The sequence below is a fragment of the Oryzias latipes genome, chromosome 2 (genome assembly GCF_002234675.1).
Source record: "Oryzias latipes chromosome 2, ASM223467v1".
Lineage (NCBI taxonomy): Eukaryota > Metazoa > Chordata > Actinopteri > Beloniformes > Adrianichthyidae > Oryzias > Oryzias latipes.
In genome coordinates, this window is record NC_019860.2 from 16,920,434 (window position 1) to 16,947,020 (window position 26,587).

Genomic DNA, 26,587 nt, shown 5'->3' on the forward strand with positions numbered 1-26,587 from the left:
CCTCTTCTGATTGGTCAGGGAGTGACAGCTGGAGTCAACATCTGGCTCAGATTAAGGAAAGGACAAATGGTGCATTTTTAATCCGGATGTAACTGTATCTGTTTCTCAGACTGCCAAGAACACCCACACATTTTAACACCGTCAGAAATATTGATTAATAATTATCTATCAAAATTAGAATTTATCAATTTTTTCTGATCATGTGTTGTTGTTTTTCCCCACTCAAACAGACTGGGGTTTTTTTTCTTTAGTTTGTTGCAGCAAACCACAAAAGCCACTTGTAATAAATAAAGAGCGTATTACTGCCACCTAGTGTTGTAAAGTAATCTGAAATGCATCTGAAAACCTTTATTTTGGAAACAAAAAAGTTTAATCGATTTAGTTTAATTTGACCAATTTATTTTCAAAATCGTAAATTTTCAGAGTTTCTTTTTCATGAAAGTACAGTTTAAATGTTTTTGTATTTGTGTCTGTTTTGTAGATTCCTGGACATGACATTTTAAAGAAAAGTTCACTCAATTTGGCATTTTGTGCGCACAAGTAGCATCGCATGTGCACAAGTCAGCATTTTGTGCGCACGTACTAACACTGTCCACACACAAATGGCTTTTTGTGCCTACAAATTAGCTTTTTATTAACATTTTCTGCACAAAAATTAGCATGTTGTGTGCACAAGTTAGCCTTTTGTGCACATAAATTAGTATCTCCTTTGCGCAAATGTGCATTTCTATACTTTTGCACAATTTTGTATTAAATATGAAAAATGTATTCAAATTTTATATAGTTGAAAATGTTTTATTTCAGTTGCGTAATCAACCCTATTATGTATTTTTCAGTTCGTTGAAGAAACTTTGCATGAAATTTGCGAAAACTGATGAAATTCCTGTTCAACATTTCAAACAAAACTGATTCCCCAAAATTTAAAATCCCTACAGCTACTGTTTAAATCCATGAGCTGAAATTATACCTTTCTGAAGATTTTGCATTTAAAATTTAGATTACAACCTGTTTACCTTTAATAGGTTGTGTGTATAAACTAGGAAAATCTTACGCCTAATTTTAACAAACTTGCAGGAAATTATCAGCAAAAAGAAAAATCACTAACATGAGCTAAAACTCTCAAAAACTGAAATTCTGGAAGAAAAAAAAGGAATCAAAACAAAGTTAATCTTAAAAAAAATTCCAATGTATTACTCAAAAAAGAAAAGAAAAACAACATGAGTTGAGTGTATCTGGCTATGTGTCAAAGTGAACCTTGTTCATACCCATAAAAAGTCCTTTTCTCGTTACGCAACAGGATTTCATTGCCCAAATTGATGTATAAATAAGTTTAAATAAAGTTTTCCTCATTTCTGAAATAAAAAAACAAACAAAAAAAACTATTTGAAGCAGTTAAACCAAAATTAGCCTGCAGGTGGCAGCAAACTCAAATAAGAGATTAATCACTTGTTTCCTCTGAACCATCCATCCAAAAATGATTTCAAGTTATTAAAAAACTGTTAAAGACGACAAGTTCAAAACACCAAAGCATCAATACAATAAAATGCAATGCAAGGCAAAAGCTGACTTTTGATTTCAATGAGAGATCTACTCTGATTAATAGCAGGTGACTTCTATGCGACTAAATGAATTTATAAAGACAAAGAGAATTTGTTCTCACAGATAAAAGAGACTCCAACCTGACTTTTAATTATTGATCAAAATTGTTTAAACAGTCTAAAATATCAACAAATGTATACATTTCTGAGATATATTTATGATATTTTTTATGCAACTTCAGTCTGAACAGGCATTATCACAGGTATTGTGCCCTTGATTAACACTTTATAAAAATGAACCTGATGGACAAGAAAATAAAGTTTTACAGTCACTTAAACTCATTTATCCGCATGAAGTTTGTGGTTTTGTATTTTATCTTTTTTCCCGCTAACAAAAGAGAATGGGCCCAATGGTGAACCCTGAGGGATTTCATTACTTAACACACACACACAAAAAAGAAAAAAGAAAAGGGAAAACCATCTTTTAAAACTATAGTTGCAGACTTAATAAACAAGATTTTTTTTACTTGACAAATACTTTTGTAAATCCTATCATCAAACTGTAAATATGTCTTTTCTGTAATGACAAGATAGCATCTGTGAGGTTCAGATGCGATCCATTAGCAGGCAGACGTTGGCTGTGTTCTACTGTGTGAAGGATGTCAGCAGAGACCAATGCTAAAGAGACGCCTCGTGTCATCACTTTCCCTGAAGCAGAGCCTACAACAAAAGTCCTGATCGATACTTCATCCATTCATAATTCATCACCTGGATCAAAACCAGAATGAGAAACTGGGATATAGACGTGAGGGAGACTTCAGCTTTGAGGTTCTTGCACTGGGGGGAAATGTGGAATGACTGTGATGTTACCATTCAAAGGAGCTGAAAAGGTAACGCGGCATGGAGCTGTCAGAGAGAAGACAAGAAAGAAAGAAAAAGGATGGGCGGATATAAAAGGAAAGTTAAAATTAAGAAGGGAGCCTGTTGTGTTTGACCTTACAAAACTTTACGAGTCATGTCAAAGACACAAAACTTCTAAACTGGATTCTATTGAACGGCGTTTTGTTTTCTTTTACAGTTGATAAGAGAACAAAAGAAAAGGAGTTTACGTAACATTCTTGGAAAAAAGTCATGACATTATAAGAATATGTCATCAATAAGAATTTGTTAATGCATTTTTGTCATTCAAGGGCTTTCAGCATTCATTTTATCCCAACATACAGATCCAATTTAATGTCCATTTCACTTTAAAAAACGGCTCAAATGGCACGATTAAAAAAACATTAGCAGGCATTATGGAAGAAGTTTCCATTTTTTTGGGTTTTTTTTTACTGGCGGGTGGACTCATGGGGCAGGAGACGGCACTTTAATTTATGGAGACACGATTGCTGATTGGGTCTCAGGTTGCTACGGGTCATTTGGAAAGAGGAGAGGAAGAGTCAGTTCTCCAAATCCACAACTGTTTTAAAAGTATATCTTAACAGAATGATGTAACTCAAAAGTCTACACTGTAGAGGATTTTTCTTTTTCTTTACTGTAATGCGTTCATGTAAACTTGATTTACTATCTAGCCATATGAACAATTATTTGGATTAAAGGAAAACGTTCAGTTTTTTGCAAATTATACATTGTTATAAAAATGTTTAAAAACTAAAAACAAACACAATCCTCACTCTTGGTATCAGAGAATCTCTAAACAAGTCTTTAAATTCAGGAAATATACAACTAACCTTTAAACAAATTTTACTTTACACATACACTTTACATATTTACTATACTTTACATGTACAGGTTACATGGGCGCTTTACACATGCAACCTTTACACTTTATATGCATTTTTATATTACATAAGCTGTTTACTTTACATGTACACTGTATTTACATGTACACTTTACATATGCACTTTAAATGTGTGCTTTACATGTGCAGTTTACACACACACTTTACTAACTTTTCATTGACACTTGACATGAACACTATAGTCTTAAGGCTAAAGGTTCTAAGAAGACAAAAAGGTACTCCTTCTAAAATAGCTGACTCCTTCCCCTAAGGCAGGTTTTTTTTAAGTAATATTCTTTAGGTGCTATTAAAACCTTCTTTTTACAGCACAAAATGCAGCATCTTTTTGAATAAAAAACATTTATCTTTGACTAAACCACACAGACACGTTTGAGTTTAGCACAGTGCTTTCCCTTAAAGAGCCACCCCAATGATTATTGTGTTTTTGATGTTTCTGACAGGTTCTTGTGGCATGTTTCAGATGATGGAGGACATACAAGGTCAAAATTGCAATTCTGAATATGTCTTCATTCAAATCCTGAATCAAGAGCAGATGAAGAGCATATTCGTGATGTCGAAATATGCTGACGTGGCGGCAAGCTCCATGCTCATCTCCACTATATAACAAGGAAGGGTAAGGGGGGCGGGGTTGCTCTGTGGCAACATTTCTGCCCACAACTCAGAGAATTTCTAATGAGGTACTGCCGTTCTGCAGAAACGATGTCTTTCAAAACCTTTTTGAAATTTGGCTAGAAATGGCATAATCATAATTAAAAGAAAGCGTTTATATCGATGAAAAGATGATCAGAGTGGGTATTTACTTTTGTAATGTTTCAAGAATTTGTAAAAGTAAAATAATAAAGACAAGAAGCTTTGTATTTATTTTCTTCTTTTAGAAACCTTGTGATTTTTTTTCAACTAAATCTCTTTTTGACTGAGACATAACACTTTGGAATTGACATGAAATATTGTTGAAATTTTGTGTTAAAAGAGTAGTAGATATCATCTATTATCTATCACACATGACAAACCTTTCATAACAATGTTTAAATAAAACAGGAAAACGAACACTTCCTAGTTTGACTCGTGCTGGACTGCAGTTATGCAGCAAACACAAGTCTGATCAGTTCCTGGAATATTATTCTGCGCAGTTTCAACCCACGGTGGGTGTGTTCGTCTTGAGTGACGTCACCGCGGTCCTCGTGCCTGTTCATGCCCGCCTCTTTGTCATTTCGCCGCGTGCCTCTCCCTGCGTCCACACCTGACGGCGCATCGGCTCTGCTCGGAACACGGACCGGGTCAAGTCTCGCGGGCTCGGTTCGTGACTTGGATTCTACGACAAGGACATAAAGGCGCGCGCGGTTTTTAAAGAACAGGTGAGGACAATGGCTCGTGCGCTTTTAATTAGTTATTATTGACTTCACAAAATAAATGCTTTTTTTTGATTAATCAAAACAGTTTGTTAAATAGTAGTTTGAGCTATTAAAGTATTGTATTTGTATCTTTGAAACAAAATGTTTACATTTAAAGTTAGTTTCTTTTTATGTTTGTTTTTCTCTGTAATTACGATATGAACTTCAACTTGTTTTAAATATTTATCTTAGCAGTCAAAGTAAATAAAGACTTTAAGCTTAACTTACTTGTTGAAGCCACCTTTATTTAAGTGTGTGCAGGTTTGTTTGCATTGCCTGTGTGTGCACATATGTGAATAGACGTGGAATGTAAACTTGTGCGGGTCCGCACCGATAGATATGTGTGTGTTTTAGGAAAAAACACAAATATAAACAAACAAAAATTTTGTTTTATGATTTTCATTTTCTTGTCTGGAGCACAATAATGAACGAGAATTTAAGTTAACCTTTCATTACAAAAAAAAAAAAGGGGGTTTATGGGTGAATTTAGGTTAAGTATCTAAAGGGGAAGGTTGCACAACTACTTTTAAAACAAAAATAAATAAATAAAAATGTAGCGATCCAAGTCACAGCTGGAAACATCTACCATAAATCACTCACAAAGCAGCTGCAATCCAATCTACTGTCATCTGTGAGGGCTTTTTATAGAAAGTGCAGAGTCATTTCAAAGCCTTTTTGACATTTAGATAAACCCCTTATTACTAGCTCATCTAAATTCAAGTCCAGTAAATCATCACAACAGTGGAAAACCATACAAACATACATATGTAATAGTAAAGATAAAAAGGGAAGTTTTTGTACTGCTTCTGTTTGTGGTTTCGCTTAAGTGCAGCACAGAGAGATGGGAGGCTATATAGACGTTAAAATACTTTTTAAAAGAAATCTTTAAATGTCTAAATCTTTATTGGGTCTGCAATATTTTTCACTAAATGCAGTGGAGCAACAGGGAAACCACCTCCCCATGTAAAGCATTTGAGTAGTTCTTGCGGTTATGAAGGCATTGATCACCATCTCAAAAAGCTTTAAAATCTTTTTGTGGGCTGTTTGTCGTTAGCTATAAATCCCCAGAGAGATGACGCTTGCATGATCTGAGTGAGGCAGCAAAGAAGAATGACACATCATCGCCGTAAAAGTGAATTATTTCTCGGATTTAAATTCCTAGAGAACACGGCATGACATCGGGAAACGCTTCAAGAGCTCCCATCTGAATTATCATTCCGTCAGCTGATGACAGCAAAAGAGCAACATGTTCGCTTTCACATCCCACAACCTGACAGTGGGGCAGCTTTTCGAGATCTGTAACTATTTTTATGTTTAAAAAAATATTCAAATCTTGTTCCCTTTTGGGGAAAACAAATTCATTCATCACATTCAGTTAGAAAGGCTGCAAGTAGAAAGTAACATTATTGTATTCTAAATTGTGAAAAGTGAGTTGAAAAACAAAACTGGTCGATGTTTTTTCTCCAAAGTCAACGGCACACTTTAAAAATTCTGGAAGTTTCAGTTTTCTCTCAAGCTGATAAATGAAACTGAAATGACTCAAACGCCTACAAAGTTAAGAAAACCTCTGGCAAAGTTGGTCATTTCTGATTTAATTATGTGTACAAATAAGTCTTTTTTAGGTGCTGGACCTTTAGATAATTTATATTTTCAATAACAAAAAGATTAAACGGACACCTATTTTACAGAATCCATAAATTCTCTTTTTTCCAGAAAATGTTTTTAAAGACGATATTGGTTGATATGTTGGCAGGAAACAGTTTTTTAAGGCAATAAAAAAAGAACCGATTCAGCATGATCACTCTTTATTAGTTAGCTTTATCTGATAAACTTTAAATGACTCAAACACTTAAGACATAACACGAGCATCCTGAAGAAAAAAGCTAGTCACTGGAGCCAAGATGATTGTGCTTTCCTTTAAATTTTTAACTCAAGTCTTCTTTCTCTTTCGGCTTTTCCCATCAGGGGTCGCCACAGCGAATCATCCTTTTCCACCTCACTCTATCATGGACATCTTCTACCCTAACATTAGCCAACTTCATGTCCTCTGTTAAGACATCCATGTATCTCCTCTTTGGCCGTCCTCTTGCCCTCCTGCCAGGCAGCTCCATCTCCAACATCCTTCTACCAATATATCCACTATCCCTCCTCTGAACATGTCCAAACCATCTCAGTCTGGCTTCTCTGACTTTGTCGCTGACACAGGCAACATGAGCCGTCCCTCTGATGTACTCGTTCCTTATCCTGTCTAACCTGGTCACTCCTAAGGAGAACCTCAACATCTTCATCTCCGCTACCTCCATCTCAGCCTCTTGTCTCTGTCTCACTGCTACCGTCTCTAACCCATAGAGCAGAGCTGGTCTCACCACTGTCTTGTACACCTTTCCTTTGAGTCTTGCTGGCACTCTTCTGTCACACAACACTCCTGACACTTTCCTCCAACCGCTCCAACCTGCCTGCACTCGCCTCTTCACCTCTTTTCCACAATCCCCATCACACTGAACTGTTGACCCCAAGTACTTAAACTCCTGCACCTTCTTCACCTCAGTCCCCTGTAACCTAACGCTTCTACCTTGATCCCTCTCGTTCAGACACATGTATTCTGTCTTACTACGACTGACCTTCATACCTCTTCTTTCCAGAGCAAACCTCCACCTCTCTAGCTGTTCCTCCACCTGCTCTCTACTCTCACTGCAAATTACAATGTCATCCGCAAACATCATTGTCCAGGGAGATTCCTGTCTTACCTCGTCTGTCAGCCTGTCCATCAGCATAGCAAACAAAAAAGGACTCAAAGCTGATCCTTGGTGTAGTCCCACCTCCACCTTGAACTCCTCTGTCTGACCTACAGCACATCTCACCACCGTCATACTTCTCTCATACATGTCCTGAACTACTCTGACATACTTCTCTGCCACTCCAGACGACCTCATACAGTACCACAGCTCCTCCCTCGGCACCCTGTCATACGCCTTCTCTAAATCTATGAACACACAATGCAGCTCCTTCTGACCTTCTCTGTACTTTTCCATCAACATTCTCAAAGCAAAAATGGCATCAGTGGTGCTCTTACGGGGCATGAAACCATACTGCTGCTCACAGATCTCCACCTTCTTCCTAAGCCTGGCTTCCACTACTCTTTCCCACAGCTTCATTGTGTGGCTCATCAACTTTATTCCTCTATAGTTGCTGCAGTTCTGCATGTCACCCTTGTTCTTAAAGATCGGGACCAGAACGCTTCTCCTCCATTCCTCAGGCATCTTCTCACTCTCTAAAATCCTATTGAACAACCTTGTTAGAAATTCCACTGCTGTCTCTCCTAGGCACTTCCATACCTCCACAGGTACGTCATCAGGACCAACGGCCTTTCCGCTCTTCATCCTTTTCAGAGCCTTCCTAACCTCATCCTTTCCAATCTCTGCTACTTCCTGCTCCACAACAACCACATCTTCCTCCCTTCTTTCCCTGTCATTTTCCTCGTTCATCAGCTCCTCAAAATACTCCTTCCATCTTTTCTGTACACTCTCCTGGGTTGTTAGCACCTTTCCATCTCTGTCCTTAATCACCCTTATCTGTTGCACGTCCTTCCCATCTCTGTCTCTCTGTCTGGCTAGCCTGTACAAGTCCTTCTCTCCTTCCTTTGTGTCTAACCTGTCATATAGCTCATCGTAAGCTTTCTGTTTGGCCTTTGCCACCTCTCTCTTCACTTTACGCTGCGCTTCCTTGTACTCCTGTCTACCTTCCTCAGTCCTTTCTACATCCCACTTCCTTTTAGCCAACCTCTTCCTCTGGACGCATTCCTGTACTTCCTCATTCCACCACCAAGTCTCTTTACCGTCTTTCCTCTTTCCAGATGACACACCTAGCACCTTCCTACCTGTTTCCCTGATAATCTCTGCTGTAGTTTCCCAGTCCTCTGGAAGCTCATCCTGACCACCCAGGACCTGCCTCAACTTCTGCCTAAATTCCTCACAAGTTTCTTCATTCTGTAGCTTCCACCACTTGGTCTTCTTTTCTGTTTTCCCTCTCTTCTTCTTCCTGACCTCCAGAGTCATCTTACACACCACCATGCGGTGCTGTCTGGCTACACTCTCTCCTACCACCACTTTGCAGTCATTAACCTCTCTCAAATGACCTCGTCTACATAGGATGTAGTCCACCTGAGTACTCCTACCTCCACTTCTGTATGTCACTCTATGTTCCTCTCTCTTCTGGAAGTAAGTGTTGACTACAGCCATTTCCATCCTCTTCGCAAAGTCCACCACCATCTGTCCCTCCAGATTCCTTTCCTTCACACCAAACCTGCCCATCACCTCCTCATCACCTCTGTTGCCCTCACCAACATGCCCATTAAAGTCTGCTCCAATAACAACTCTCTCTCCTCTGGGAAAACTCTCTATGACCTCATCCAACTCACTCCAGAATCTCTCCTTCACTTCTAACTCACAGCCAACCTGTGGCGCATACCCACTGACTACATTCACCATCACCCCTTCAATTTCTAACTTTAGGCTCATCATCCTGTCTGAGACTCTTTTCACCTCTAGAACACTGTTTACAAACTCCCCCTTCAGAATCACTCCTACCCCGTTTCTCTTCCTATCAACACCATGATAGAACAGTTTGTATCCTCCTCCAATACTACGTGCCTTGCTGCCCTTCCACCTTGTCTCCTGCACACACAGTACATCTACCTTCCTTCTCTCCATCATGTCTGCCAGCTCTCTGCCTTTCCCTGTCATTGTGCCAACGTTAAGAGTCCCTATTCTCAAACCTATGTTCCTGCCTTTTCCCTTCTCTCTCTGGCCACGGACCCTTCTGCCTCCCCTCTTTCTTCCACCAACAGTAGTCAAATTTCCACCGACACCCTGTAGGTTAACAGCATCGGTGGCGGTCGTTGTTAACCCGGGCCTCGACCGATCCGGTATGTCTAAAGTGTTGTGGATGATTCGCATGGTTATTTTGGCAATTTTTTTTACGCCGGATGCCCTTCCTGACGCAACCCTCTCTATTTATCCGGGCTTGGGACCGGCACAGAAGTTACTGGCTTGCAACCCCTGTGGCTAGATTAAATTTTTAACTCAAGTAGTTTTGTTTATTATTTGGGTTATCCATTAACCCTTTAATGCCACAGCTGTAGCTCCAGTGTTGACGTTCTTTGATTAACTGTAACTCCTCAGTTGTTCACATAAATAATGTAAATTTAACAGATTCTGAAGTGGAGAAAAGAGGCGTTGTGCCGATATGCAACATTTTGGGTCAGCCGTGGTGCAGAGGTAGATTGGGGGACCTCTGATCCGTTCTAGAGATTTTTTGCTCAAACCTGTGAAGATGGAGTTGCAATAATCAAGATGAAAAGATAAATATGCGTGGATGAGCATCTCCTTCTCAGAACGTGACACAATTGGACTCAGTTTGACAATGTTTTTAATTGATAAAAACAAGAAGGAACAAGTGACCCGACATGAGTCAAGAGATAAAACCGGGTCTATTGTTAACCCGAGGTTCCTGACAGAGGGCTTGATAAAGAAGGCACGTGGACCAACCCACAGGGCTATCTGGGGGATGCAACTGTCAGGAGCACCGACTAGGACCTCAGTTTTGGGTTTATTTAGTTGGAGGAAGTTATTATTTATCCAACTCTTGACTGAATCCAGACATCTGCGTAAAATCTGTATTTAAAAACATCCTGAGGTTTAAAAGACGCATAAAGCTGAATATCATCAGCATGAAAATGATAGGAAATATCATTAAATGAACTTAAAATATGCTGCAAAAACACAAGTATATAAGTTCACGCACACACTCACTCGCGCGGTGACAATATATGTATCTATAAAAATTGAGTAAGTATACCTGAAATTGTATCTTTTAGCAATTAAAAAAGGAAAAAAACAATATTAATCCACTTTCAACACATACTAACTTTATTTTGCCACAGAAACCCTGTTACAGTCTAAAACAGAAAAGAAGCTTAAAGTGCCTGAAATAAAAAAGCCTGTCAGTCTTTATTTAAACTAGAAACATTTTGACCAACTGAACCATTTGATGCTGAGAAAAATAATTCAATCAATAAATAATATTAAATGTAAATTGATCTCAAACATTAACACAGCAGCACCAATATATTTACCGTTTTTAGTCTGAAGGAACAGATAAAAAACATTGTGCTGATTTTTTTTCTAAATGATGGATTGTTTATTTATGATGTCAAAAAGTGCAGCTGTTTTCCTGGATTACCCGCTGTCTGTATATCAAATACTGACACCGACTAAACCACAGGCAGACAAAGAATACATTGATGGAAAATAAAGACACGTCATCAAAAAATGTCTACAATGGTTAATAAAGAATGACATTATTAGCATGAGCTGAGTAATGTAAATGCGATGATCCTGGTGTTGTGCAATAGAGGCTGCTCGCATGCGCCGTTTCACCTGGCAGCCTGAGCCCACACTACCCCTCCCCTTTCGTTCTCACAAACGCAGCCGCGTGTGACAGGAGACGGGAACGCGCACCTGCATGGACGGGAATTCACAGGTGTTCCAAACTCTGTCATATAACAGATAATAGGAAATCCATATTGGCGCAGATTTTTTTTCACTCACTGAGCCGCTGTCACCACCGCCCCCCCGTTAAATTTGCGCTCCGGACAATTGCCCGTATTACCTTTGCCTAAAACCGCCACTACTGCGCGCCCCCCCTGGCATCGCATCGCCCCACTATTTGAGAAGCACTGCACTAGTAGAAGGTTTAAGCAAAGTAAAGTAAACCAAATGGTTCTGACGCGGAAAAGCAGCCTTGTGTTAAGATGTGACACTTCACAGTAGTAGTGTTTACGCAATTAACAAAAAGCATCTGATTGTAAAGTAGCTGTATGCCGATTTGCAACATCGTACAGTAGAAGAGGGTTTAAGCAATTAACCTAAAGCAGCGGATTCTAATGTTGACAAAAGCAGCTTGGCACTGATACACAACGCTTTATAGTAGTTGTTAATTAATTAATGTTAACCAGTTGATTCTAAAGCAGCTTTTGGCTTTTTCTGAACACTTTACCGCAAAGCTGCTGTTCTCAGTGTCATAATCCGTTGGAATTACATTAGTTTCGTAAATATTCGAAGAGTTACAGCACTCTTTACAGCTCCAGTATTCAAGGGTAAACTGACCGGTTGTGTATGGCGGGAATAGTGTCCAAATTGAGCCGTCAAAATAACGGCAAAAGCAGCAAACCCCTGGCTAGCTTCTCTCTGACATGACGCTACAAAGCAGCTGCAGACGACATTTGTTCATTAAAAACAAATTTTTCTTTTGTTTTGTTTTTTACAGGATGGATGCAGATAACCACTTGGACATTCACTTTTGAGGCCTTTTTATTAAAAAAACAACAACTCGTGTCCTGATCACCCAGGTCAACATTTGACTATGCTGAATGACTCATGCCACAACAAGTCCCATATCGACCCCAGCCACACCCCTGTGCCCAGCGCCATCATGTTCGCTGCAGGCATCTTCGGCAACGGGCTGGCCTTGGTCATCCTGGAGCTGCGGCGACGCCGGCAGGCCAAGAAGGACGGCCAGAAGCACAGTGCGCTGTTTCACATCCTCATCACTGCTCTGGTGGTGACCGACCTGACCGGGACCTGCCTGGCCAGCCCCATCGTGCTGGTGGCGTACGCTTACAACACCACTCTCATCTTGTTGTCATCCACAACCTACCACAACCTGACTTTAAACCAGACGGTCACTGTGAGCAAACCGATCGTGTGTCAGTACTTTGGTTTCACGATGACCTTCTTCAGCCTCGTCACGTTGTCACTCCTCTTTACTACAGCCCTGGATCGATGTTTCGCCATAGGGTACCCCTACCTGTATAGCCGCCACGTCACCAAGAAATGGGCTTACATCATAATACCGCTGTTGTTTGTTTTTTCTACATTATTTTGCCTGCTTCCATTCTTTAAATTCGGTTTATACGTGCAGTACTGCCCAGGCACGTGGTGTTTCATCGACATGAACCCAAAGGAGCCCGAACACCGTGCCTACGCTAACCTGTATGCCACGGTAATGCTGGTGCTGGTGCTGACCATTGTGGTGTGCAATGGTTTTGTGGTAAAGCAGCTGTTCATGATGTACCAGCGCCGCAAAAGGCAAGGATCCATCGTTACGTTGGCCAAGAGGTCCAACAGCCACCGCAAGTTGGTGTCCATGGCAGAGGAGGTGGAGCATCTCATCTTGATCTTCATCATGACCATCATATTCATCATCTGCACACTACCGCTTGTGGTAAGAAGCCAGCTCTTACAACTTGTTTTTTTTGATTAGTTAATCAGATTTAAAGTTTGCAGAGGACTAAATTAGTTGAAAGTAAAACAGGATCCACAGGAATAATATGGATTTGTCCTGGCTGGGGTCGTCTTTTGAAGTAAAGAGGTTCAGAGCAGGCCAATTGGGTCGACAAACTCAACTATGCTGCTGCATTAGCCTAAAGCAGGGGTGGGTAATTCCAGTCCTCGAGGGCCAGTGTCCCTGCAGGTTTTTTGGTGTTTTCTTGCTTTAACAACCATGACAAACATGACTGTCATCAGCAGAGTTGTGCAGACCTTGGTGCTGTGGGGATGATGATTGTTAATTAAAATCAGGTGTGTTGAAACAGGGAAATATCTCAAATCCGCAGCTCACCCCTGGCCGCCCGCGGCAAAACGCATTCAAGCGACCACTTTCAATGAAACGTCAACGTAAACGCGTGTTTCGGGCTTCGGCGTTCAAAACTCTCACATTCACGCACGGCTCTACGTGCCTCTACGACCGTTTTCGGGCTCTACGTGCAAAAGACGTGCTTCCATTGAACGTGCATTGAAAGTTAAACCAACTGGATTTGACGGTGACATATGGACGGTGTCTCTTTTCATTTCACAGAATTCCCAATGGCTTGAAAAATGATCATGGAGGAGAAATTAACAATTGCAATTTGTGCCCGGCCAGAATTATATGATAGCAATTCTTTCATAATTTGGAATAGAGCTGTGAAAGAAACAGCCTGGGCCAAGATTTGCAAGATTTGCACCACGTTGACATTTTTTCTTCCAACTGTAAGAAGCACTAGTAAACAGTCGAAAAAGAAAAAGAAGAAAGCCTCTCCCTGGTTGTCCAGGATGAACACCATGGGCTAAACGAGCATTCAAGAAAGCATGTTTAGCATGAGCTTGAACACGTGTCAAATGCCCAGTTTGAACGTAGCATTAAATGGGAGAAAATCATATTTCACAAATGTATTTTTGGAAAAGGAAATTCAAAAAACAAAGTTTGATTAAGTGCTTTTTGAAAAAAACAAACAATGTTTTACAGGAAGTGTTCTTTTCAAAATAAAAGTCTTAATCCAGTTACACATTTAGGCAGTCAGAGGTTCTTTTTGCTGAGCACAGCAGTTGAACATCATTAAATAAAAATGAAAAGAATGAAATAGATTAGCAGCTTAAAATATTTGGTCAAATATTTTTTTAAAAGTAAAAAAAAACAAAAAACTATATTAGTCAGAAAGATGCGACAGCTTTGTGGTTATAGATCTTTTGCAGGGATAAATAAATCTATGTGGTAAATGTATGAATGTCACCCAGAGGAGGTTTTTACCGCTGCTCTTTCTGCATCACGCAGAGATGGTGATTTTAAGTAGTGATACCATAAGCGCTTGCTTGGTTCTGTCGCCAAGCTACGAACAGGAAATGCTAAAGCAGATCTGTCTCTGATGCGCACCGAGGGGCACAGGTGTAAAATTCAAAATAACAGAAATATTTGCCGTCAAATTTGGAAATTCAAATAAGTCGCTGTCGGATAAATACTTGTGGATCTTTATCAACGATCAGAAAATCGAAGTTTCCGTTTCCTCTGCCGCACTGTATTCGCTCGGGAAGTCCCAGCATCATCAAATGTATCACAGTCGTAACAGTAAATGTAGATACAAGAAAGATATGATTGTAGGATGGCATAAAAAAATTGGACTTACATAATGTTTCTTTAAAAATGTAAGGAATAACTTTTATTGCGTGAAAATAAATAGCCAAAACGTAAAATTTCGATTACTATGACTAATTTCCTAATTCATCCCAAAATAACGCAAGTATGTAAAATTTGTAGCATTTCTAGTATGTCGACATAAAACTCTTAATACTTTTTTACTATAAATATCCTAATGTACTATAATTGATTTTTACTTTAGAAGTTTTTTAATTACTTTTTTAACCCTCCTGTTATGTTCATTTGTGAGGAACAGAAATGGTGTTCCCGGGTCAATTTGACCCGTAACATAACAGGAGCGTTAAAGGGACATTTCAGTCAGACAACTCATGCAGTAGTAATAGTATTTATTTTCACATCTTTTAGTTTTGCTTTCACATTCTTTGACATTCACTTTCCTTTAAGTTAGCATTCACATTCCTCCAAGTAAGCATTTCCCATTCCTCTAAGTTAGCATTTCCCATTCCTCTTAGTTGCCATTTCTCATTCCTTTATAATTGGCATTACACATTTTAGTTGGCATTTCACATTCCTTTAGTTTGGCATAAGACTCTGTGCAATTCCATGAGACAAATTTCCATAAACTTTTGGGTAATAGCTACCCCTAACGGAGCTCACAGGTGGGAGCCAGGGAGGAGGGTGGGGCAAAGAATGCAGTGCTGCAGTAAAGAAGGATGAACAACTTACACACCTGGACTTAAATAGGATGCTGCACAGGTGATTTGATTAACTGACCCGCCCTAGGGGAGTGGCCTAAGTAAAAGCCTGCCGGAGTTGACTGCCCGAAATGCTCCCAAGGTCGCTCACATTTGAAATTTAAATGTAATCATTTTCATGCTTTTATTATTGTTTTCTTCCTTGTAGTAGTACTATAACCACATTATACATACTGTAAACTTGTGATCCATACTATAGTAAGTTATAGCACGAATAGAAAATATTCTTCCTAAATAGCTGATGAAGCTGGTAACTCAGCCCCTCCCACAAAATGCTGAGGAAAAGAGTTTACTTTTTCAGTTAATTAGTTTTAAAGTTTCTACTCCAATATCCCCTCACATTGAATGACGTTTTATAATGAAAGAGGTCATTATAACTAAAAGTACCCATTTGTTTTTGTTTTTTTGTTTGAACTTTGGATTTGTGCCGTTTTTCCTGCGTTTTTACGTGCTTTTAGAATCAGCACCTGGTATGTGCAGACCTTAAAACTGCTTTAAATAAGGTAGGCGATTAAAATAGCTTTGTATAACATTTCTGGATGCATTAAGTAACTAAATAGATAAATTGATCACCAGATTTAAAGTTTTCTGTTCGGGAAATCTCTCATAGGAAAGCTCATAAGATGGGAAACGATCTTCCGGCACACACAAATAAAGCTGTATAGACGGAAACGTTTACATCTTTGCAGTGTCTTTCCTACTGTCAGTGATGTGATCAGTAATGTCATCAGGAAACGGTCTGGATTGAGCTCCTAATGAGAGGATGAGGGTATCTGGCTCCTTAATTGCATGCATGAATCACGCGTTGCGTCACATTTATGACTTTTGACGGGTCAAGATGGACCGGCTAATCAGCGACTCTGGCCGTGCAGATGAAGACCGCATTACAGGTCAAAAGATTCATTAGGAAGCCATGTTAAACCTCCTGTGTTCTGCTTTCTATCAAAGAGGTTTATCATTCCGACATTAAACGTTTTAGCTTAAAGGTTTTGTAACTAAATAATATGTTCTCATAAGTGTGGACAAATGGTTTGTTGTTTTTAACCATAAATAGACTACGGAAAGTCAGCAAACGCACAAACTCTGCAGACTGAGTCAAGCAGCCTGTTTGAACTAAAAAAAAGCTGACTTCTTTTTAATTGTCAGCTAATAAAAATATCTTTTCTGTAGGTTTTTTTCTCATTGTGTGGGGAGCGTCAGTCTGGAGTGTTTGTTAACACAACATTTAAACTGAGCCATGAGACAAACATCCTGTCTGTCTGTTTGATGAGAGGGAGCTGCACCAGAAAGCACAGCTATAAAACGCTAACCTTTAGAGATTATTTTGCAGCAGCTCTGTACAAATGTGCAGCAGCTACAGATTTTTAGTGCATTAGCTCATGGGTTTAACAAGGAGCACCAACCATGACAGAAAAGTACCGTCTGTGCAATAAAACGCTGTAAAAATGCACCAAAAAAAAAGCAGATTTAGCTTTAAGATTGCAATCTTAAGCAGAAATTAAATATACATGATTTAGATTTTTTCAGTATAATGCTATAGAAAAAATCTTTTGTGTCATGATAAATAAGCAAAATAACTTAAATAAATAACTTTTACCATCAGTCCACGAACAACAAATTTGTGCTTGCATGACTTTTTAAGTGTCACTTTGGACATGAGATGTGAAATCGATCATGTTGTTTTTTCCTGGCGGCATGTGACGCTGCAACTCTAAGTGAAGGCGGCAGTGATGGACCAAAGTGGCGTCTGGAGAGCTGCTGCCTCTCAGCTCCCAAACACAGAGCTGTGACCTTCAGCCGAGCAGAGGCGGCCAAACTCTGCGTCCTGTCTCATTTGTCTGCGCTCACAAAGACTCACAACAAACAGACGCTGCCCGGTCGGAGAGAACATTACTAGGTAGAAGGTGATGGCTTTAAAGGAAAAATAAAGTAAGAAAACAACAAACGACAAGTACAGGAGGTCAAAGTAGGTCTTTGCATAGCTTCTTAATCTAAAAACTCTGCATTAAATTAAAAAAAGTCTGCGTATTGCTCTTTTTTTTCATTTATTCAGCTTGTATTAGTGCTCTGAAGCATTTTTAAAACCCTTTTATCATATGTAAAATTTTGAAATCCTGTTGGTATTGAAGATCCAGGGAACTGATAGTAAGAATACACATTTATTTGAAAGGATTTCAGCTAATAAGATGAAAAACAACAGCAAAACCCCCAATACTAAGTAGTGCATTCAAGGTGCAGTTAGGTGTTGTATTGGTCCAATTAAGATGGATTCACAATGAATGCAATTCACGTTTCGGGCCGCACACCAAAGAATTTGAAAGCTCCTCCCACAGACGGTGATCACGTCAAGTTCATGAACCCATTTTTGGACAAGCGTCAAGGCGGACACAAATTTGATGCACAAATCGTGAAATTACAGCTATAAAAGCCTCGCTGATTACATGACGATTCAACTTTGAATAAGCTAAACTGGGGTTTTTCGAAAACCAATGCCTTTGGGGTCAAATTAAATAAGGTTCTAATCTTTATTCAAAAGGATTTTTATATCATTTTTATACCATGGTCCGGGTGAATGCCCAATTCTGATTGGCTGCTGGGTGTGCGTTAAAACCTGATAACCACACGGTGAAAAAAGAAGTTCCGGTCACCTAGCTTAAATGTTTTGTATCACTGCGCCGGCTTCTTTTAAACAACCTTTTGCTTCACAATTTGGACAAAAACAAGCGGTAAGAGGTGAACTTTCTCTCTGAACTGATGCTTTATTCAACCCATCCATCGGGACGATTAGCATATATATATCGCCGAATCTTGACTGCAGCGGCAATACTCCTGCATCACGTAACAAATAGTTCGCTTTTCGTGAAAAAAGTGATCCAAATCGAAAAAAAACAAGAATGAAGGAATAAAAACTGGTTAATATGTATTTCTTTTGTAAGTGACCATGGTATAAGCGGGTTAATTGCCTCGGAAGTGTGCGTTATTACTTTTGAATTTTAATTTGGTAGTTTAAGTTTTTTTTAATTTATGTTTTCTGTATTTTTTTAATTAAAGTATTTTTAAATCCAGATAGATGATGACTTTATTAATCCCACAATGGAGAAGTTTCTGTGGCAGCAAAAAACGACATTCAGAAATAATATATATAACATCAAAAAAGGACATAAAAAATGACATTCATATTAAATTATTAAGAATATTAAATTATTAAAAATCATAATTACAAGTATTATTGAAATTATTATCGAAAATGAGATTCATAATAAATAAATAAATATGATATACTACTACTAATAATAATAACAATAATAATAATAATCACAATAATAATAAAAATAGAATATATACAAAAAATATGTGGTCAACTGCAAATGCTCGATTCCTTATGCAACCCGCCGTTGTCAAAATTTATTTTTTTTAATCGTAAATTGTACAAATTGTAAAAACAGCAACAACTGCCAAACCAAATATACAATTCTTCTTTTTAGAGTTTCTGAATATACTTTAAATCAGTGTTTTTCAACCAGTGTGCCGCGGCACACTAGTGTGCCGTGGGAGATGGTCAAGTGTGCCGTGGAAAATTGCCCTCATTAACTGATCTAAAAACATTAACCATCTCCAGGAAATCAGCTCTTTGTTCATCCAAACAGGTCCTGATAAAACACTGAGTAGTTAGGAATATAAACGATCATAAAATACTTTTTTCTTTGTGTTTATTTGATTCTATTAAAGACATTTTGATAAGAATGACGCGAAATAGCTGCAGCTATAACTGTGTAAGGAAAAGTCCCGCAGCTTTTACTGTCTCCACGACTCCACCAATCATTCTTGAAGGCTTAATCACATGTCATCAGTCTGACCAATCAGAAGTGGTTAAAGTCTCCACTTCCTTGTTCCAAATTAGCTCATAACTAAGTCAGTTCCGACAAAAACACCAGCTAAAGCTCGTCTTTAGCGGTGTAGCTTTCCACAGAATCCGGTATCAGACCGTGTAACAAGTGAACAAAACCATGAAGCTCAGAGACGCGAGTCTTTCTGCCGTTTTCTCGCAGTTTTTACACTACATCTCCCATGATGCATTGGCTTAAAGGGACAGCGTCTTGAAAACACAACGAACATACAGCTTGTATGTAACTTAACTTTTATTACATCTTTTAGAAAAACATCTGCAACTTCCTGCTTTTTCTGCCACAATTATCACAAAAATGCACGTCAGATTGCCGGGGGGGGGGGGGGGGGGGGACTGTAGATCAAAACAGACTATGAGTTTCTGCTTTTTTTTTTTTTTTTTTTGGGATGCTGGTGTGCCGCGGGATTTTTGTCAAGGTTAAAGTGTGCCGTGGCTCAAAAAAGGTTGAAAAACACTGCTTTAAATACTGTTTTCAAATTTTCGATTTCTTTTTTTCCCCCCGTTTATAATCTGGTTTTCATTCATTTTAAATGGATCCCGATGACTATAGTTTTTTCTCTGTGCCTCGTAGTATGGGACAGTTCGACTCCTCCATGGATTTACCGGAATCCTCTTCTTTTGCCTTAAAAGCACGTTTGTATTTACTTAAGTTTTTGCCTCTGGTAGGGGGAAAAAAACCCTTTTATCAGACATCCAGATGTTTCCATTGGTCATGGACGTCTTTCTTGTGTCATAGAAGTCATGCATAGTTGGTCTCATGTCTGTCTCCTCCTCTGCTGTTCTCTTAGTTGTTGAAGCAGCAAACGCATTAACCTGCATGACATCGATAAATGATTCAGTTCACCGCCCGGAAGGATGATGAGGGGAAAGCTTTTTGCAATATTTCCACCTGTGGTTTTTAACAATCCACTTCAGCTCAAATCGAATTTTCTTTATGATCCACGTTTAGATTTAAACCTTCTTTGCTGATGTTTCTCATCAGTGTTTTTTTTTTATTGTGGTGTCATTTTCAGATTTCCATTTAATTTATGTGTCTAGAAATTCAATTTTTGGAAAATTCATCTAAATATGTTTTAGTTTTTGGTAAAACTTTCTAAATGAAAGCCAGCTGCGTCTGTGACATGAATAAATACCCTTAAATATTCCTAAAAAATGGAATAATTGCCCCCAGAGATTGCAGAAACGTGCTACTACAACTGCATAATTTATCAAGAGCTTTATATAAATTCTCTTGGTGATCCAAGTAAGTGATACATGAGTTTGCACACACACAGACGCACACACACACACGGTAAGATCATATTTCAATTTTTCTGCCAGCATGAAACTGTAGTATGATGTTTGAGTGTAATGCGCCTCCAGGTCTCTCTGATCACATTAAATATTTAAAAAGGCCAGACTTTTGCACCGAGAGCGGAGACGAGAACCAAATGTATCTTTTTGTTTTTTTTGTATTTTTTGACCAATCAAAAGTGCCATAGAGATATGGACTGAAACAGAGTGTGTGAGGCCTCACAGACGCTTCACATTAAGGCTTTTATTGAGAGAGGAAGCGTCTGGCAGTGGGAGTCGGGTTACGTAGCCCATCCGGGCAAAACTAAAACAGAACATTTTATCTGATATTTTGTTTCGGAAGTAGCCGGAAGATAAAATCTTAACTTTGGATGAACTCTTAAAAACAAAAACAAAACAAAAAAATTACAGATACTCTGAGAATCTGCAGGATGGCTAAAAGGGAATCACGTTATATAAAAATACAAATTAAAAACAGCGTTTCCTTTGGGATTGAACTGCATATTGTTCACCTGCGAGCCCTCGGAGAGCAGCAGCGGCAGGGGCGAACGAGTCACAGCTTCCACAGATTGTACAGAGGAGCGGGTTCCCAAGCTCCTGAGCATCAGCCAGGGGGGGCTTAACCGCCTCTGGTTCCATCCCATAAATGCCTGCGCCGCGGAGTTATTTCAGCCACAGAGAGGAGGGGGGAAATCTGCAAGTGGTTCTCAGCGCGCCAATGAAGCCGTTGTTTGTGAAGCAGATGTGGTTAAAAAAAAAAAAGGTCACATTTTTTACAAGTGAATTTTTATTGGTTTCTTTTGGATAAAAATAGCAGAATTCAAGTTTTTAAAAGCACTTTTCCTACCGTTTTACCCATCCTTTGAGGAATTACAGAATATAGAGCTGGATTAAACTAAATCAGTAACCCTATAACTGTAGGTGGCATGAATTAACTTTGGTTTAGGGTAAATGTATGTTATTTTTGTTTATGTTTTGATTATAGGTCATTGAGTGGGTAATCAGCTGGTGGGTCACATGTTTGTGGGCGGAGACATTAATTGATTTGAACTCACCTGTGGTTTTTCTGTGTGTAAGATGGAAGGGGGGGGGGGGGGGGGTGAGCTGGGTTGCCGTTTTTTTGTTGACTGCTTTGATCGCTTTTTTCACTTTTTTCGCTTTTGTGGGTTTTTTTTTTATTCTTTGTTTTTTCTCTTTTTGATCACAATAAAATAAGTGGATTTAATTACTTTCTTTTTCATTATTTAAAAGTTCAAATAAGAACTTACGTAAAGCTTCATGGTTTTTTGAGCATGTCATCCAATAACCGGACCCAGCATCAGCCTCTCAGCGACTCTTTGTTTTTGAAGTTGCTACAATAAATATGCGTATTATATTTGAAACTTGTTTTTCTGAGACCCCTGTCTCATTAGCATTAGCATGATGGAAATGTTCCTTAAAAACCCATTGTATATAATTGATATATCATTTGATCCATGTTTTCTTCCCTGTAGTTCATCATCATACCACTAGGGGCAGTAGAAGGGCTTTTCCTGATCTTTTCAAAATGGCTGCTTTAATCAACATCTTTTGGTGGGGAAAAAAATTCAAAACTTCCTGAAGAGAAAAGCTCATCTTTTGTTTTTTGTTTTTTAAAATAAGCACTCGCTGTATTCATAGAATGCAAAATGTAATGATAAATAATTCTTTATGATCTAGTAATACCATGTTAAAAAATGTGTGTCTCTTTGAGACAGTGGCTAAAAAAGGTACATTTCTGTCCTTAACACTAAAACTAACATTTTATGAGCAAAAACTTACCAAACCACCCAATGTAGTGGTTTAAAAAAACATCTTACTTCTCAAAAAAGTGAATTTTTCTGTCAATTCTTTGGTGCAGTGGGCTTTACTCGGGTAAATAAAATAGATGTTTTGAAACAGATGGACAAAAATTTCACCAAACGTCATCAAACATTTGCAGCCAATTTCTGGCTGCAAATGTTTGATGACGTTTGGTGAAATTTTTTGTCTATAAGAAGCTGAAATTGTTGGATTGTCAAGCGTTTTCTAAGTAAATGTTCTTAATAATTTGGGTTTGTTAATGCAGTTTTTACTTTTCTCTGTTGCAGATCCGGGTCTACATGAACTCCATATTCAGGGAAAAGGAATCTCACATTTTGGATCTGACGGCGCTCCGTTTCATCTCCATCAACTCCATTATCGACCCCTGGGTCTTCATCCTGCTCTCGCCCAGCGTGGTTCACTTCTTCCTCTTTTCCGTCTGCCACGCCCCCTTTGGAAGCTCCAGGGATTCTGTTTGTAAAGCATCGTTGGTTAGGGAAACTGAACTGACCAGCGCACGGCGGCCCGGCGAGGACTTTACTTCTCGGGAAAACATTTGACTGGAGCTAGACACTTTATTTAATTTATATTTATTGGTAACAGGAATGGAAAGGCTAATCTCCACTCCGGGAAGGTTTGATGGTCTGCAGCAACCATATGGTTGGAGTTTCCAGTCGAAACCTCTGAGACCTTCTCTAATTCGCCGTTTCGCCGCTGGGAGTGAAAGCCATTGGCTTCAAGGAGCGAGCCGACGGTTTGTGTCAGTGTTAGAGAAAGATTTGACAAAAGGAAATCATTCAGTCAGGAAGAAAACTGGTAGCAAGGGTCTAGAAATAGAATACAAAGGTACTTCACAAACAGTTTTCTTAGGCAAAACAATCAGAAAAGCAAAGGTCGAGATTGTTCAAATGAATCAATACCTGCTGCTTTATTTCATCATAAAGAAATCCTTTAAGGATTGGCAATCCTTTAAGGATTTAAGGACCTCAGGCTACCTTTAGTCTGCAGCTATTCTAGAAGGAGAAAACCGCAAGAAACCTAGAGGCAGCAATTTCTCTCTTAAAAACAGTCCTTGATACTATTCATATCAAGGAATTATTGCCCTGTAGGACAGCAGTGATCTTGTAGACCACTGTGAGTGACTGAAGGTTTATTGGACAATTTCAAACCTTTGTACGTTTAAGAGTGTATTTGTGCAATTTTCACTAAAGTAGACTTCACGATACTCCTAGTTCAGGTACCCCAAACCAAAAGTGCCACAGAAGTAGGATGATACTGACATGTATTGTATTAAATCAAACCATGCTGACGCCTTCAGAAATTTGGCCTAAACCTTAGTCACGTGCACTAGGGTTGACCCGCACAAGTGCAGGTTTTTGGGTTGTCTGGAGGGCCGTAGAGAGAAGTGGCCGCATCTCAAGGGGGGCGCAGGTGTGAGGTTCCTACCGTGACCTCAAACATGAAAATGGATTTGTTGTCTGTTTGTTAAATGTATCGGGAGTATTTGTAGCACTTATGATGTAATCTGTCTTACGGTGCCCCCATACAAAATTCTGGTCTTAAGTAAGGTGCGAGTACTGGCCCTTTACTAACCCTAACCCGAATGGCGAATACATGGCGTGTCCAAGTAAGGAGGCCCAAAGGATTTTCACACAAACTACGCTCTGATTGTTTAATTTCCTGTTTTTTAATAGTTGGGCACCAACAGACCCCTTGCGCAGACCACAGGATTTGGAAGGGGGGAGTCGAAAAGCAAAATAATCTGTCCCACACACCGGTGTTTCACCTACTCCACCCTTACTTACCCTTTTGCTATGGCTTTTTGCCTGCAGCATGCCCATAGAAAAATGTGCTTGAACAATTCGCACTACGGGCTCATTCTGTGACCGTGTCCTGTACTGGTTTTCCCATTTGTCGACCTGGAAAGCCCATATCGAGTTGCAAGTGCAGTTTTAGTGTTCACACTGATCTCTTTAGGAAGGGTGAAACCTCTGAAGTGGTATGACCCGATCATGCCAGCCATGTAGTACTAGAAAACAATGGTCTCAGTTGGTTTGCAAGTGAACTTTGGTGTGGTTTTCTATCATCTGAATGCTGGATTTTCCAAAACACTTTGAACGTCAGCAATCAAAAAGAAAATAAAGAAAAATGACTACAACTCAAATCCGAAGCAGCTCCAATAATGACACACTTGGAGAAGGTCTCATCTGGAAACGGGATACAAAGGAAAGGTGAAGATGATTAATCGCTAGCTACTCGTTTGACACTGAAACGAGCAGCTTTTTGTAACGCTTTCAGGCATTTAAGCTCTCTCAAACCCATGACTCTCCACAGCAGACCATCAACACTTATGGCAGCTCACTTTTTTTGTGTCAATGTGAAAATGCTCTATAGAAGAATAAAAAACCATTAATCATAGCAAAACAGTGCTCCTACTTCATTTCATGTGTATCACGTGTGTAAACCCATGATTGTACCTTAAAGAAAATCTGCCTTAATGAAGAATTATTTTAAAAAAGTGTCTTTATTGGTGTGCAATTATATTCATGCTAGACTTTTCTGGAAATATCAGTGGTTCTCACCACTTCCTGCCTGCATTTCTCTTAGAAAGATATCCGGAAAGAAAAACATTAAAGGATCTACTTAAATCTGAAGTGCCACTTGATCTCCATTGACTTTACAAGGGATCCTCCTGAAACGCCCATTTGACGTGTGATTGTCCAAAGCACTGTCAAAAAAACATGGAGCCAAATGGAAAGTTGAATGAATCCTCTTGTTTTGGGTCAAAGATCCACTTAAAAAAAGGTTTCTAGCAGAAGATTGACCAGATGCATAAGTATATCAACTGGAAGTACTTAGACGACTACTGAGCTTCCAGGAAAATAAAGCAGCTCATTTTATTTGTCTTCCAGTTGCTTTAGCACTACTTTCCTTCAAAACATGTTTCAACAGAGTTCAGAGTGTGGCATTAAAATGTGCTGTAACCCATTTTTGGGGGACCTGAGGGCATAGTTCTCTAATAAAAAAAAAAAGCCGAATAGGAAGTTTAAATTGGTTTTTATAACAATTTTAAAAAATGGTTAAAAAGTGGTAAAGAATTTACCAAATTTATGATAAGTGTTTACCGTATTTATGAGATTTTCTTGTGCCCGTTCCAAATATGCTTTTAATTTTTTCTTGCTTTCTTGTGTGTATTTCGTTCTTGTTCTTTTTTGTACATTTTCATGTGCCGGCTAGCGCAATGTGGTGTGAGTATATGTGAAAAACAAAAACAAATGTATGTTGAAGAAATGGTTTTAAACCAGAGTTGTGGCTGATGCCTTTTAAGTACTGTAAACCGATCTAAATGCACTGAAAGATCCCGCTCTAATGCTGATGTAAATTAAAACCTCATGTGGCAAATTTTCTGTCTGACCTGCTTTGTTACACTATGTCAAAGTGCAGCTAATGTCTGTAAAAATGAAAAAAAGGCTTATTAATTTGTGATAGCTACATGAAAAATATCTTTGGGTATGTAACATTTAAAGACCCACTCTAATAAAAATGGTGTTTTGAACATGTCCCTGTGGACATCTATAAGTAATATTACCCTTAAAATGGCATTTCTGAATATTTCTTAATCCAAATCGCTTTGAATCAGGGTGCTGGAAAAAAAGCTATTTGAAATAGATCAGATTTCTGATGTAGAAAATATTAGAGGGGAAGAGGGGGCGACCTTGCTCTGTGCCAGATGAGTAATCTAAATCAATAAAAACGCTATTTTTTTAGTATTTAAAAGGGTTTTGCAATGTTTATTTAGGGAAATGCAAAAGTTACAAATTAAACGTATTTGCCATAATTTTCCTTTAAGGAAAAAAACATTTTAGATCAATTGTTTACCTTATATGTTTCTTCTGTTTCAACAACTTTTGTTTAGTAATTTTATAAGAGATTAACTATGAAAATGTTTTTTTTGCTCACTAAAAAATAAAAGCACGGCCACATCTTTTTTTTTTAAAGCAGCCTGGATCAGAGGCAGCTAATTCAATGTTTATGTGGGGATGATTCAGTGGTGTCAACGTTAGATGTCACCACCCACCACACAAGCCCGTCTCTCTCCCCCACCCCTT

The 26,587-nt window shown here is 38.9% G+C and overlaps 1 protein-coding gene across 1 annotated transcript; it reads left to right on the top strand.

Moving 5' to 3' along the window:
- Positions 1–4,376: 4,376 nt before the first annotated feature.
- LOC101174008 (prostaglandin E2 receptor EP2 subtype) lies at positions 4,377–25,880 on the top strand. The gene is made up of 3 exons (XM_011484438.3): positions 4,377–4,694; positions 12,057–13,013; positions 22,766–25,880. The coding sequence occupies exons 2-3, from the start codon at positions 12,153–12,155 to the stop codon at positions 23,036–23,038; spliced, it is 1,134 nt and encodes a 377-aa protein (XP_011482740.1). The 5' UTR covers positions 4,377–4,694; positions 12,057–12,152; the 3' UTR covers positions 23,039–25,880.
- Positions 25,881–26,587: the final 707 nt, after the last annotated feature.